At 40.6% G+C, this 12,048-nt stretch overlaps 2 protein-coding genes and 1 long non-coding RNA gene across 5 annotated transcripts; 1 reads left to right on the top strand and 2 right to left on the bottom strand.

Annotated features, from left to right (window-relative positions):
- Positions 1 to 2,373, bottom strand: LOC141829305 (uncharacterized). Its single transcript, XM_074716749.1, has one exon. It carries the CDS (start codon positions 2,273 to 2,275, stop codon positions 380 to 382), a length of 1,896 nt encoding a protein of 631 aa, XP_074572850.1. The 5' UTR covers positions 2,276 to 2,373; the 3' UTR covers positions 1 to 379.
- A 6,556-nt stretch (positions 2,374 to 8,929) lies between these two features.
- Positions 8,930 to 9,506, top strand: LOC141829871 (indole-3-acetic acid-amido synthetase GH3.10-like). Its single transcript, XM_074717354.1, has 2 exons — positions 8,930 to 9,060; positions 9,116 to 9,506. Exons 1-2 carry the CDS (start codon positions 8,930 to 8,932, stop codon positions 9,504 to 9,506), a joined length of 522 nt encoding a protein of 173 aa, XP_074573455.1.
- A 460-nt stretch (positions 9,507 to 9,966) lies between these two features.
- On the bottom strand, positions 9,967 to 11,897 carry LOC141830167 (uncharacterized). 3 transcript variants are annotated; one of them, XR_012601929.1, is made up of 5 exons: positions 11,332 to 11,897; positions 11,155 to 11,267; positions 11,011 to 11,080; positions 10,846 to 10,915; positions 9,967 to 10,424 (listed from the first exon to the last, which is right to left on the bottom strand). It is a non-coding gene; the product is annotated as an uncharacterized LOC141830167 (long non-coding RNA). The 3 variants fall into 3 exon arrangements; XR_012601928.1 differs by having other exon boundaries at positions 11,155 to 11,252; XR_012601927.1 differs by having other exon boundaries at positions 11,155 to 11,897.
- Between the last annotated feature and the right edge of the window lie 151 nt (positions 11,898 to 12,048).

Genomic DNA, 12,048 nt, shown 5'->3' with positions numbered 1-12,048 from the left:
TTTGAAGGACCATAGATAGTATTATTGAAGTAAACATGGTAGACAAAGACAAATACACTATTTTCATAACAACTAAGGACCATAGATAGTATTATTGAAGTAGACATGGTAGACAAAGACAAATACACTATTTTCATAACAACTAAACAACGAATACACAATTTTATCAACACTAAACAAAGGACTAAATACCAAATCACATAAATCCTGGCCTACTAGAAACTCGGAAAGTTTTTACGAGAAAAAATCGGATCATATTGAGTCTATTGTACGAAGCCTTATCTTAGATTGTAATAAACTATTTCTGCGACTCAAATCCGAGAATGCAAAATCAGGCGGCAGTAATTCGACCGTTGAGAAGCAAGAACAAAAACCATACTCACAGCTTTCTTGCTTGATAGAGCTCCAGCCTAGACTTGGCCTCCGGCAGCAGTTCGTCCACCCTCTCGTCCTGAACCAAGTGCGATTGTTTGTATGCCCAAGAGAGCGTGTTGAGAACCTCGGCGTCCGCCAGCGCCTGGCTATCGGGCACATGTTTAGCGATGTAACAGAGAAGAATCAGAGCTTCAAGCTGCGCCTGCTCGCCGAGGAAGACGAGCTGGACGAGGTGCTTTGCTCCGCCGGAGTCAATTATGGCCTGGGAATGGCTGACGTGCAGATAGTTCTCGGTGCACACGAACTTGGTCAGCGCCACCACCGCTTCTCTCATAACCGCCATTGGCTTGTCGTCCAGCAGGCGAACCAACGGGCCTATGATCCTCGTCTCCGTTGCTCGGAATGTCCGGGACAAGCAGCCCAGAGCTGTGACACTGGCAATGAGTAGGTCGCTGAACTCCCCCTTGTCCACGATTTGGAGGAACTGCTCGATGACGGCCTTGGACGCCGGCGAATTCGGCTTGAACGCGGACCGTCGGAGATCGGCATTGTGCTCGGCCACGCGGGCAATTTCCATCAGCGCCATAGCGGAATTGTATCGAACATCTCCGGTGCCTTTCTCGAGGAGCACGGCGAAGCAGAGGAGGGCTCGGGATTCAGTAATGCTCTTGCAGATGTCGGCGTTGCCCTTGGTCAGTTGCCACAGGGCCTTGGCAGCCATGGTCTTCATGTAAGCCTTGGTGCTTGGATCCTCCATTTCCCTGGCTCGGTTGCCAGTGCCAGAGGCTGACAAAGAATGCTGCTGTGGTTTCCAGGGGAACGATGCGTTGCTGCTGCTCTGGCTATGGGCATCTTTGCCGATCTTGGCGGAGGCGACGGTAGATTGAACGACTGTGTGGAATTGATTGGTCTTCGATTGGCCTCTTTCGGGATGCCGGAGGGTGGCCATCTCTGGGCCGTCGACGAGGGTGGAAGGGGAGGTAGCAGCTGAGGGGATGGGCAGGGCCTTGGAAGGCACGGAGTACTTACTGTGCTCTTCGACGGTCTCGAAGGCGAGATGGCCGACGAGGAGGCGAACGATGTTGTTCTGGAAGAACACGTCCTGGCACTTGGGATTGTTGGCAGCGAGTTCGGCGACGGCCCAAGCGACGCCGGCCTGGACCTTCATCGGCCCGTCCTTGAGGACCTTGGCGAAGGCTAAGGGGGCACCAGCAGCGACGAGGCGGTCGACGCTCTCGGGATCGCGCCCGAGGAAGCGGAGGGCACACGCGGCGTTCTCCTGCCCCTCCTCCGTCTTGCCCTCCTTGAGGAGTCGGAGCAGCGGCGGTACCCCCTCCTCCTCGATGATGCGCTTGGCGAAGTGGTGGTTGTCGCGGGCGAGGGAGGCCAGGGAGGCGGCGGCCTCGGAGCGAGCATCCATGTGGCCCGTATGAAGCGTGGCGATGTTGCTCCAGATGAGGGTGAGGATGGGCTCGTTCTGGGCGATGGGGCAGAGGCCATAGAACATCCCGCCGCCGTCGTCATCGTCGGCAGGAGGCGCGGAGACGCGGATCAGCCAGGAGACGTCGGAGATTGAGTTGTCAATCTGGGTGGCGATCTTGGAGACGGCGGCGGACGGAGTGATGGCGAAGAGGCGGTGGACGACGCCGCGCTTGCGTGACTTGGCGACGAGAGCGAGGGCCTTGCCCAGAACCTGCTCGGTGTCGTCCATGATGCGGCGCGCCGGCCGCTCGTAGAGCTCAGTGCGGGCGGCCTGGCGGAGGAGCGCGGCGAGCTTGTCCGCTCGCCCCTTCAGCTCGAAGAACTCCTGCTTGTTGGCCAGAGCATCGCCGGCCCATTTGCTCAGCTGGTCCGCCAGCTGGATCGGCTTCGCCAGCATCTGCTTCATCCCCTCCGCCATTTCCTCGCTCGATCTGCAGCTCCAAATCCCCTCGATCGATTCCGAGGGGAAGGCGGCGTTGCGAATTAGGGTTCTTCTTCCTCGCCTCGCCGTCTCTTTTCCCCCTTTCTCCCAGTCCAAGTCCGGACGGAAGCGGAAGCGGAAGCGAAAATGAAGAGACTTGGTTGGGTCAACGTGGACCGGTCCACCCGCCAATTGGTTGTCGGTCCCTCTCGTGGGCCCATGGCCGTCGTGTGTTATAATTGACGGGTAGACTATGAGGAACGTTAAAGAAGTAACTCCGATAAATTTTAATAATGGGTTGGGAATCGAATTCTTCCATAAGTTCAACCGATTAAATCGATGAAATCTAAAAAAATACAAACACTAGAAAAGGAAAGTTAGTTTTTTTTTTTATATGCGGAATATATTCCTTACACAAAGTTACAATGCTACGGATAAAAAGGATGTTACAAATCTGAATCAGAATATATTATATTTAAAAAATTTAAAAAGCTTATAAATCTGGATTGTTAGTCAGAATTAATGCCGTTAAATCGGCTAATTTATGATAGATAATTAAATTCATCATATCATATGATAGAATATAACAAACCGATCCATTATTTGATAAGTTAGAAAATTTCTAACTTAATCCAATTCAAGACGAGTTACAAGTTAAATGAACTAACATAAAAACTTATCAAAATATTAAAAATTTTAACTTTGAATGTTATGAGCCCATTAAATTTTTTATTTTTATTTTAAATTTTAAAAGAAGAAATTTTTTTTCAATCCACGGGCCAATCCAAACTCACCGCGGATTGACCCACATGAGTCACAGTCCTAAGTGAACTAATTTATTTGAATTAATCTTAAAATAAATTGATAAAATATCAATCTAACATACTTAAATTATTTAGCAGGACAGATCAATCTAATGGAACTAACTTAAATAATCGATTCTAGTCAAGATTTATATGTGCTTTTCGATTTAGTTTAGTGACTGAGAAAAATTTTTATGAGATCAAATTGATTATTTTCATAAAAATTAAGCATATGGATTATCAAAAAAAATCCATATCTATTATATATGCATGGTTGTGTTGATTAGTGAAAATTTTGTAAAATTTTAATTAATATAATAAAATATTGTTATCTTTGAAATATATAAGTTAATTGAAATAATTATAAACCGGCATAATAACTTTTAACATTTTAATTAATAATAAATTATAAAATGAAACAACAAAAAATAGATTGAAAAATTATTAAATTAGCACTCTATATATATATATATATATATATATTCTAAAATAACTTATTCGGTCTTGAAGTACTAGCTTTTTTGTGACTAAAACGGTTTCACCTTCACTTGCTTCGACTCAAACTGCTTCAAGATTTTTTTTCTTTCTATTTTTATTTTAAAAAACTTATTATTTTCTTTCTTTTTTAGTTGTTTTTTTCCTTTTCTTTTTTTTTTTCTAATTAGCATATTAAAATAAATAATAAAAAATACACAGGAGTATTTTGATAAAAGTATTATAAATGGACTGTTTTGATAATTTATTAAAAAAAGATGTTGTATTACTCAAAATGAATACTCCATTTTCGAATTGACAAAATTATATATCTCTTCTCATTCTCTTTCTCATCGTAGTTCTCTTCCTTCCTACTATTCAGTATTCATCCAAAAAAAACTCTAAAATATTTTATTTTTTCTGTTAAAAATTTTTTAATCTCTCAGTCCTCCTCCTTTATTTCTATCTCGATAAAGAGTAATGATAGGTAACATGAAAATTGTAGCATGAATGTAACATGACATACTCAATGCATGGATGTGAGTTTCATTGCATATTAATGAGATCCACTTGCATTGAGTGTGTCATGCCACATTCATGCTACAAATTTTCATGCTATCTATCATTACTCCTCGATAAATTTCCTCCATCACCCTCTTCGTCTACATTCAACGATGCAAATAGACAAGGCAAGACAACAACAGTTTGATCAAGATTAGAACTTTAGATTCATTCCCAAGTGATCTAGCAGCGGCAGGAAGTAGCAGGAAGAGTGTTGGTGCATTTAGGGCTTCCAAAGGGTTAGTAATGTATTTATTATTTGTTGCTTTTATTGTTATATTATTTATTTGTATTTGTGTACTTGAGAATTTTATAAGAGATTTCTTCACCGTAAAAAAGATGTCTAAAAAAAGAAAGAAAGTAGTGGATGATGTTTGTGCATAGCTTTGGATGTAACAATCCTATAGGTTATGAACCAAGTAAAAACTATAGGATCTAAAAGTGCCCTAGAGGAGGGAGTGAATATTGCATGCCACTTTTTTACTTATTTTTAAAAATTTATTTTGTTTTTATCAAATATGCGAAAATGAAAACAAACACACCAAAAATATACCTTTCTTTTTTTACTTGATTCACAGTCTTAGCCTACTAGTTCAAAGCCTACAATCCTTGATCGCTTTGATGGGCAATTCACTAATATCCTTTTTTTTTTAAAGAGAAAGAGGTTTTTCTTTACAAAGAACAAGGAATGGTAACACGTTTATCGTCCTTAGAAGATAAAGCACACAAGACGAAAAATAACTTAGAAAAACAAGTATACCAACGATAAGAAATTCAGAGTAGAATGTGATCGTCGAAGTAGCAGTTTGTTGCAATGACAACATTTCGGAGCAGGACAAAGGTTGGAACACTTAGAAGTTGATGATGAAGCCTCGACCGTGACCTTCTTTTATAGGATTTGATCGGTATACCAATCATCTTGGGATTTAGATCCCGATCCGCTTAATCGGTGTGCCGATCCCTTGGATCAACTACCAATTAATCCAGCGATCCTTCGATCATCTACCGCCATGTCAGCTTCCCAATATCTTTTTTTGCCATGTGAGTCAATCAACAGTTATCCTTTTCCATGTCAACAAACAAGTCATTGTCTTGTGCCATGTCAGATGCCACATCACTGTTTGGTATACCAAACCGATTGATCGGTCTATTGATCTTGTTTGGTGTACTCCATCCAATCGGTCTATCGAGCATACAAAATCGATATTAGAACAATCCATGCACGACATTGTTAGCACAATAATATTAATGCATGAGACAATCTCTCGATCATCTGATCTCAACCTCGGAACTCACGTGAATCTCTTAATTGGATTGACGCCTAAGGATGTCCTCTAAGCGAGGATGCATCTTTACCCATTCTTCCTTTCGAAAAAATCACTTTACTTCAGGAGCTTACCTTGCCAAACCTTGGTTCTTCAAACCTCGTTTGGCTTCCTGCTTAGCCTCAATCACTTGACCTCCAACCCTCGTCCGACTTGATCTCTGATCCTCTCTGACCCTATCAAATCCATCCTGTCTGGTGTCCTTGATCTGCTAAAATTTTCTTGCCTAACTTCTAGTTAGAACTTTGCATTGTCTAACCTCCAGTTAGATCTTTTTCTTATCTAATTTTTAATTAGGATTTTTCTGATTGTACTACCTGCATACTTAGTCAACTTGTTAGATCACAAGTAAGTTTAACTTTAATCCTTTTTCATTATCAAAACTTAAATTTGATTTTTGTCCTTCCTGCACCAACAAAAACTTAGTTTGTTCTTGTCGTATTTTATTTATTTATGTTATCAACTATGTATTAATATGATAGATAAGAATGGCATGGAAATGAAAAGAAGTGGATGCTATTCATCCCCTCTAATGTCGATTCGGTTCTACATTGTCAAGTGTGTCAGTGTATAAAATTTAATAAGGCTGATGAAATTTAGATGGGTTGGGTTAATGGGACCACACATTTGACAAGAGAAGTTTAGAAGGGTTAGTGGGACCAAACATTTGACAACAAAAGTCTAGATGCATCAATGCGACCAAATATTTGACAGATGAAGTCTAGATGGGTTAGCAAGATCATATATTTGGTAGGAGATCTTCACATGAGTTGGCAAAACTAGACATTTAGTAAGCAAAGTTCAAATGAGTCAATAAGATTCAACATTTGACAATTAAGAAGTTCCAATAGGTCGAACAGATTAGATACTAGACAAAACTTAACAAATCTAGAATAAATTTTTCTAGATGAAGTTGAGAGTTGTAAGGGAGTGACTTATAACTCTGGGACGAGCATAGCTATTGTACAACTAAGTGCTGACTTACTTAGAAACCAACAATAATTTTGAAGTCAATGTCAATAGACAATCAATTGAAATTCTCTTTTAGTCTACTAGTCTGTGAGTTAGTTGCTTCGTAGGATTTACCTTGATTCAAAAGACACTATTGATCACTCACAATATGCTTTATTCTTTTTCTAACTAATTCACTTGTAATAGTAAAATCTCATTTTCTGAGCAACTGGAAGAGTTTTTTAGTTGATCGTAATTTCGAGTGACCACAATATATAGATTCGGGCGATTGGATAATAGCATAGAACTCGACAAGAGATGACAACGATAAATTGATGAAATTATCCATCTTATTTGTGTCTCGGCGACTATAAAGAATATCTAAGTGATCGAATGACACAATCAATATGGAAAATGCTTCTTATATGATGAAGAAGATACATGAAAGATATTCCAAGTGACTAGAAAGGATTTTAAGTGATCGAAACACTTTTAGTTGCTCAAAAGTAGCACTTGGAGAATTGGTAACAGACGAATAATGATTTATTAGATAACAATTCATCCGAACCACCGAATAGACATTCTGGTTGATCGAAGTATTAAAAAAACATTTATATAAAGAATTTCGAAGGAGACATCATATCAATCAATCAAGAAATCAATAATAATATCAATTCAACACGCACTAAACTTCGCTAAAGTCTTCTTTTTTTTTGTAAAAAGGTAGAATCCGCCACCCTAGCAGTCCCATACGGTTGGCCCCATGACCATATGTGAGGAGGTACATCGAGAAACTACAGTTGATCACGACGGAGGAGGGTATTGCTTGGCTTCACCGATATTCGAACTCTTACTCTTTTTTACAAACATATTCCGTCGTAACCAACTCAACTATATCTTAGAGACTTTCCTAAAATCCTCTTTGTTCTCTCTATAGGTAGTGCAACGCAACAACTCAAGATTATAATTTTGTTCATTATTTTCGTAAGTTGTCCATATTATTGTTAGCTTGCCTAATTTTGACTCTATACATATTAAATATATTTTAGGAAAGAGAAAATCTAATGAATTTTGACGAGGAATGATTCATCTAATGAATCACTAGCTAGACTACGAAGTAGAAGTTTGAGTCGATTTATCTCCTCATATATGATCATGGGGTCGATCATATAAAACCGTTAAGATAGTAGCTTCCACCTTTATGCAGAAGAAAAAGTAGAAGTTTGGAATTTGCAACCACGTTAAATACACTATATCTCTTAGTTTTTCTTTATTCTTATTATTATTTTTCACATTTAAATTCATTCATATAAATTAAATTAATTAAAATGAACCATTAACTTTCCGTTACATACTAAGTTTAACTATATTCAAACTTGTTTATATATTTATTGAGCTTGTTCAAATTTGTACGTTAAAAATCTTATCGAGCTCGAGACAAATTCGAGTTTTTTTTATCAAGCACAACTAAAAACTTTGTTATCCTTATCATTTTAAATTTATAAATTATTATATTTTTTAAATAAAAAATTAAGAAATAAAATCATAATTAAATTTTATATAATTTAATTAATAAATTTATTAAATTTTGTTAATGAATATTCATAAATCACTTAGGGCATCTCCAACAGGGGTATTTGATGGGGGATATTTCTTCAAATATTCCCACATATCAAGAGGGGATATTTGGGGAGAGATTGAAAATCACTGGGTAACAAGTTTTGCCTGGTGATTTCTACTTATTTTATTATAAAAAATAATATAATAATTAAAATTAAATATTTGATTATGATATTTGAAAGTGAGATATTTGATAGGTAGGATTCATAAATATTTGGTTTGTGGTATATTTCATTGTGAAAAATTGAGATATCGAAAGAAAGAGATATTTGATTGATGATGTGGATGTGGGGACCACAAATATTTGGATAAAATATTCGGTAGCATGTGGAAGTGTTAAGTCTATTTATTTAATATATATATATATATATATATATATATATATATATATATATATATATATATATATATATATATATATATATATATATATATATATATATATATATATATATATATATATATATACAGTTTGGTTCTGCTGGGCGACGTCTGCTGGGCGTAACGTGGGCGACGGTTGAGCTGGAAGCCACGTGGACTTCCTCGCGCACTGGCCAGGGAGAAAAACGCCACAAAACCCTCTCTGCCTCCCCTCCTCTCCTCGCGACCTTTTCTCCGCCGAAAATCCTAACCTTTCTCTTCGCCGCCGCAAACCCTCTCTGCCTCCACTTTTCTCCTCGCGCGACCTCTTCTCCGCCGCCGCAAACCCTCTCTGCCTCCCCTCCTCTCCTCGCGCGACCTCTTCTCCGCCGCCGCAAACCCTCCTGGGCCTTCTCCTCCGCCACGACGTCGAGTGCGTCGGCTCCACCTTCGCCTACAGCATCGTGCAGGCCTTTGCCGCCTTTGAAGCCAAGTGGGAGGACCTCTGCTCCGACATCGAACAGGGGAAGCTAAGCGCCAAGATCACCTCGCCGGAGATGAGGAAGGCTGTTGCAGAGCATCTCCGGCAGCCGGAGCCGGTGTTCGCGTCCGAAGTTAAGAAGAAATGTGAGAAGTTGAAGGAATTGGGTTGGTTCGGATTGATCCCGGAGCTGTGGCCCAACACCAAGTACGTGTACGCCATCATGACCGGCTCGATGATTTCCGTACACGAATAAGCTGAGGCACTACGCCGGCGGCGAGGCGGTGCCGTTGGTCTCCGCCGCCTACGGCTCCACTGAGAGCTGGATCGGAGCGAACTTGGAGCCCGAGAACCCGCCGGAAAAAGTGACCTTTACGGTGATCCCCACCTTCGCATACTTCGAGTTCATTCCCCTGCTCGATGAACGGGATGATAAAAAAGGAATTTTGGAGGCAGAGAAACCGGTGCCGCTCGCCGGAGTGGTGGTCGGGCGGCAGTACGAGATCGTCCTCACCGCCTTCACCGGACTTTACCGTTACACGAGAAAACACGAGAAACTTAATCCAATTGAAAATACTATGGACGTTAAACAACTCCCACAACTTCCTTGTGTTTTCTTCTTAATTAGAGTGACATTACATTATGGAACTTAATCCAATTGAAAATACTATGGACGTTAAACAACTCCCACTAGGCAACCTCAGCTCTTTCGCCTCTTCTTCATCTATTTCTTCAAATAAATAAGAACAACAGATGTCTGGTAAAAGAAATTACTGAAACAGAACGGAAGGAAAAGCAGCAAACAACTCAATGATAGCATCGGGCCAACGGAATTTTATAGAGAGGAACGAATCGAACAAAAAGAATGTCATATAAAAGAAAGACAGATGCAAGGGAATGATCAGAATAGTCAACTCCATAAAATTCTTTTTAAGTGATCAATTCACGCTTATATCAAACTGCTACTTTGTTTCATATACAGGATGGTCTCCATGAGCATTAGCATTTCAGCATGGAGCATTAGCATGTGCTTGAGAGTCCATGGCCAACAATCCACACTGATAGATACATGATCACGGATCATTGCAAAGTGAACAGGCTATTATTGAAAAATTCCATAGCTGGAAGAAAGCAGAGCAAATATAATTCTACAGAATTTTATTTTAACTACCTCTCTTCATTCTGAAGGAGTGTCTTGAAGTAATAATAAAATTTGATTTGGAGGTCATGAATTTGAGTCTTGAAAATAACTAGACTACGTACAATAGATCTTTTACAAAATACATTGGACTGCCCTTTATTTCGTGTCCAGCCTCATTGCCTAATCCGTCGAGGAGTGAGTCAACATCCTCGCCCAACTCTGTGAATCTAGCATTGAGCTTATCTACCTTGCTTTGCTCTTAACCCAGGCAAATAAGCAGATCATTCAGTTCATCTTCACTCTCCTTCTCAGCTGCTTCTCTTGCTTCCGCTTTGATTACTTCGACATCAGGATACTGGACATATTCACCTTTTCTCAGCACCTTGACTTCATAAAATTCACATACAGTGCCAGTGAGGTAGCATAGATCCTACAAAATGTAGCCAAATAACTAGATATGCATCACTTGAAAGTTTATTGAAAATACAAAGAGAGAAACAGCGTATTTAAGCATGGAAAGGACTTGGAAATATTTCAATTTTATTTTAAAACATGTATCCACCAACAGATTGCATCTTCATTACCAGATAAAGAATCATACAAAAAAATTAAGGCTCTGTACATTTATTTATGCAAGGGAAAACTGTTTACTAAAATAAATAATATTCTGTACATTTATTTATGCAAGGGAAAACTGTCTCAAATATTAACTATGATAATTTGCATTGATGAGTATCGCAGTATAAAAGAACTTCATTTCTCTAAGAGCTTCTTTAATATTAGGTAATTTTGGTACAACAACAACAATCATCCAAATGAGTCAAAGCTAATTGAACAACTGAGATTCTAACCTCACGATCCATAAGCATATTCATTAATGTAGTTATGCCACGAGTAATGGAAATAATTGCTTCTTGTATTCTGCATAAGCACAACTTAATTTAGATAAAAGATGATAGGTACAAACAAGAAAAAATACAGCAAACAAACCACAATTACTTTGCTTGCATGAGTACCTATTTGGGGAATGTGTGAGAAGAGCAGTTATAATCTGAAGCGTGTAATATCTGACCTAGAAGTCATCGTCTGATTGCAAAGAGACAAAATGTAAGTAAAAGGTGAAAAACAGGAGACAAGACCAAGAAATATCACTCAGTTACCAATAAACTTAGTAAGTAAAGGTTCAAATTAAGCATCACGGCCAGGAGTATTTGTTTGAATCAGAGCTCTCATTTCTGAAAACGAATCCACCAACACCCTGCATGAAAAAGATCTATTGCAACGTTTTATATCAGGTAACTCAGAGTAGTGTTGCAGCCAGAAATACATTTGATTACTAATTTATAACGCAGAGGTTGGCGGCCGTGAGCAGAAGGCGCCCAGCAAATCCTGGCGGCGGGCAGTGCAGGCGCGATAGGTGAGAAGAGAGCAAGAGCCCTGCGCGTTCCTCGCAAGCAGTGTCTTCACTTGTGAGGGGAGAAGATAGGTCGTGAGGGGAGAAGAGAGCAGGGGAGAAGAGATCTCTTCTTAACTTCGGACGCGAACACCGGCTCCGGCTGCCGGAGATGCTCTGCAACAGCCTTCCTCATCTCCGGCGAGGTGATCTTGGCGCTTAGCTTCCCCTGTTCGATGTCGGAGCAGAGGTCCTCCCACTTGGCTTCAAAGGCGGCAAAGGCCTGCACGATGCTGTAGGCGAAGGTGGAGCCGACGCACTCGACGTCGTGGCGGAGGAGAAGGCCCAGGAGGGTTTGCGGCGGCGGAGAAGAGGTCGCGCGAGGAGAGGAGGGGAGACAGAGAGGGTTTGCGGCGGCGGAGAAGAGGTCGCGCGAGGAGAAAAGGGGAGGCAGAGAGGGTTTGCGGCGGCGAAGAGAAAGGTTAGGGTTTTCGGCGGAGAAAAGGTCGCGAGGAGAGGAGGGGAGGCAGAGAGGGTTTTGCGGCATTTTTCTCCCTGGCCACGCGCACGCGAGGAAGTCCACGTGGCTTCCAGCTCAGCCGTCGCCCACGCTACGCCCAGCAGACGACGCCCAGCAGAACCAAACTGTATATATATATAT

This window comes from Curcuma longa, chromosome 5, assembly GCF_044706935.1.
Source record: "Curcuma longa cultivar G26 ecotype Majalengka, Jawa Barat chromosome 5, ITB_CL_G26_1.1, whole genome shotgun sequence".
In the NCBI taxonomy this organism is placed as follows: domain Eukaryota; kingdom Viridiplantae; phylum Streptophyta; class Magnoliopsida; order Zingiberales; family Zingiberaceae; genus Curcuma; species Curcuma longa.
The sequence above is the reverse complement of the archived record's forward strand: the minus strand, read 5'-3'. Positions and strand labels throughout refer to the sequence as shown.

Coding starts and splice junctions, on each gene's coding strand:
- LOC141829871 (XM_074717354.1), top strand. CDS start 8,930: ATGAGGAAGGCTGTTGCAGAGCATCTCCGGCAGCCGGAGCCGGTGTTC. Junction 9,061..9,115: donor GAGCTGTGGCCCAACACCAA/GTACGTGTACGC, acceptor GAATAAGCTGAG/GCACTACGCCGGCGGCGAGG.
- LOC141829305 (XM_074716749.1), bottom strand. CDS start 2,275: ATGGCGGAGGGGATGAAGCAGATGCTGGCGAAGCCGATCCAGCTGGCG.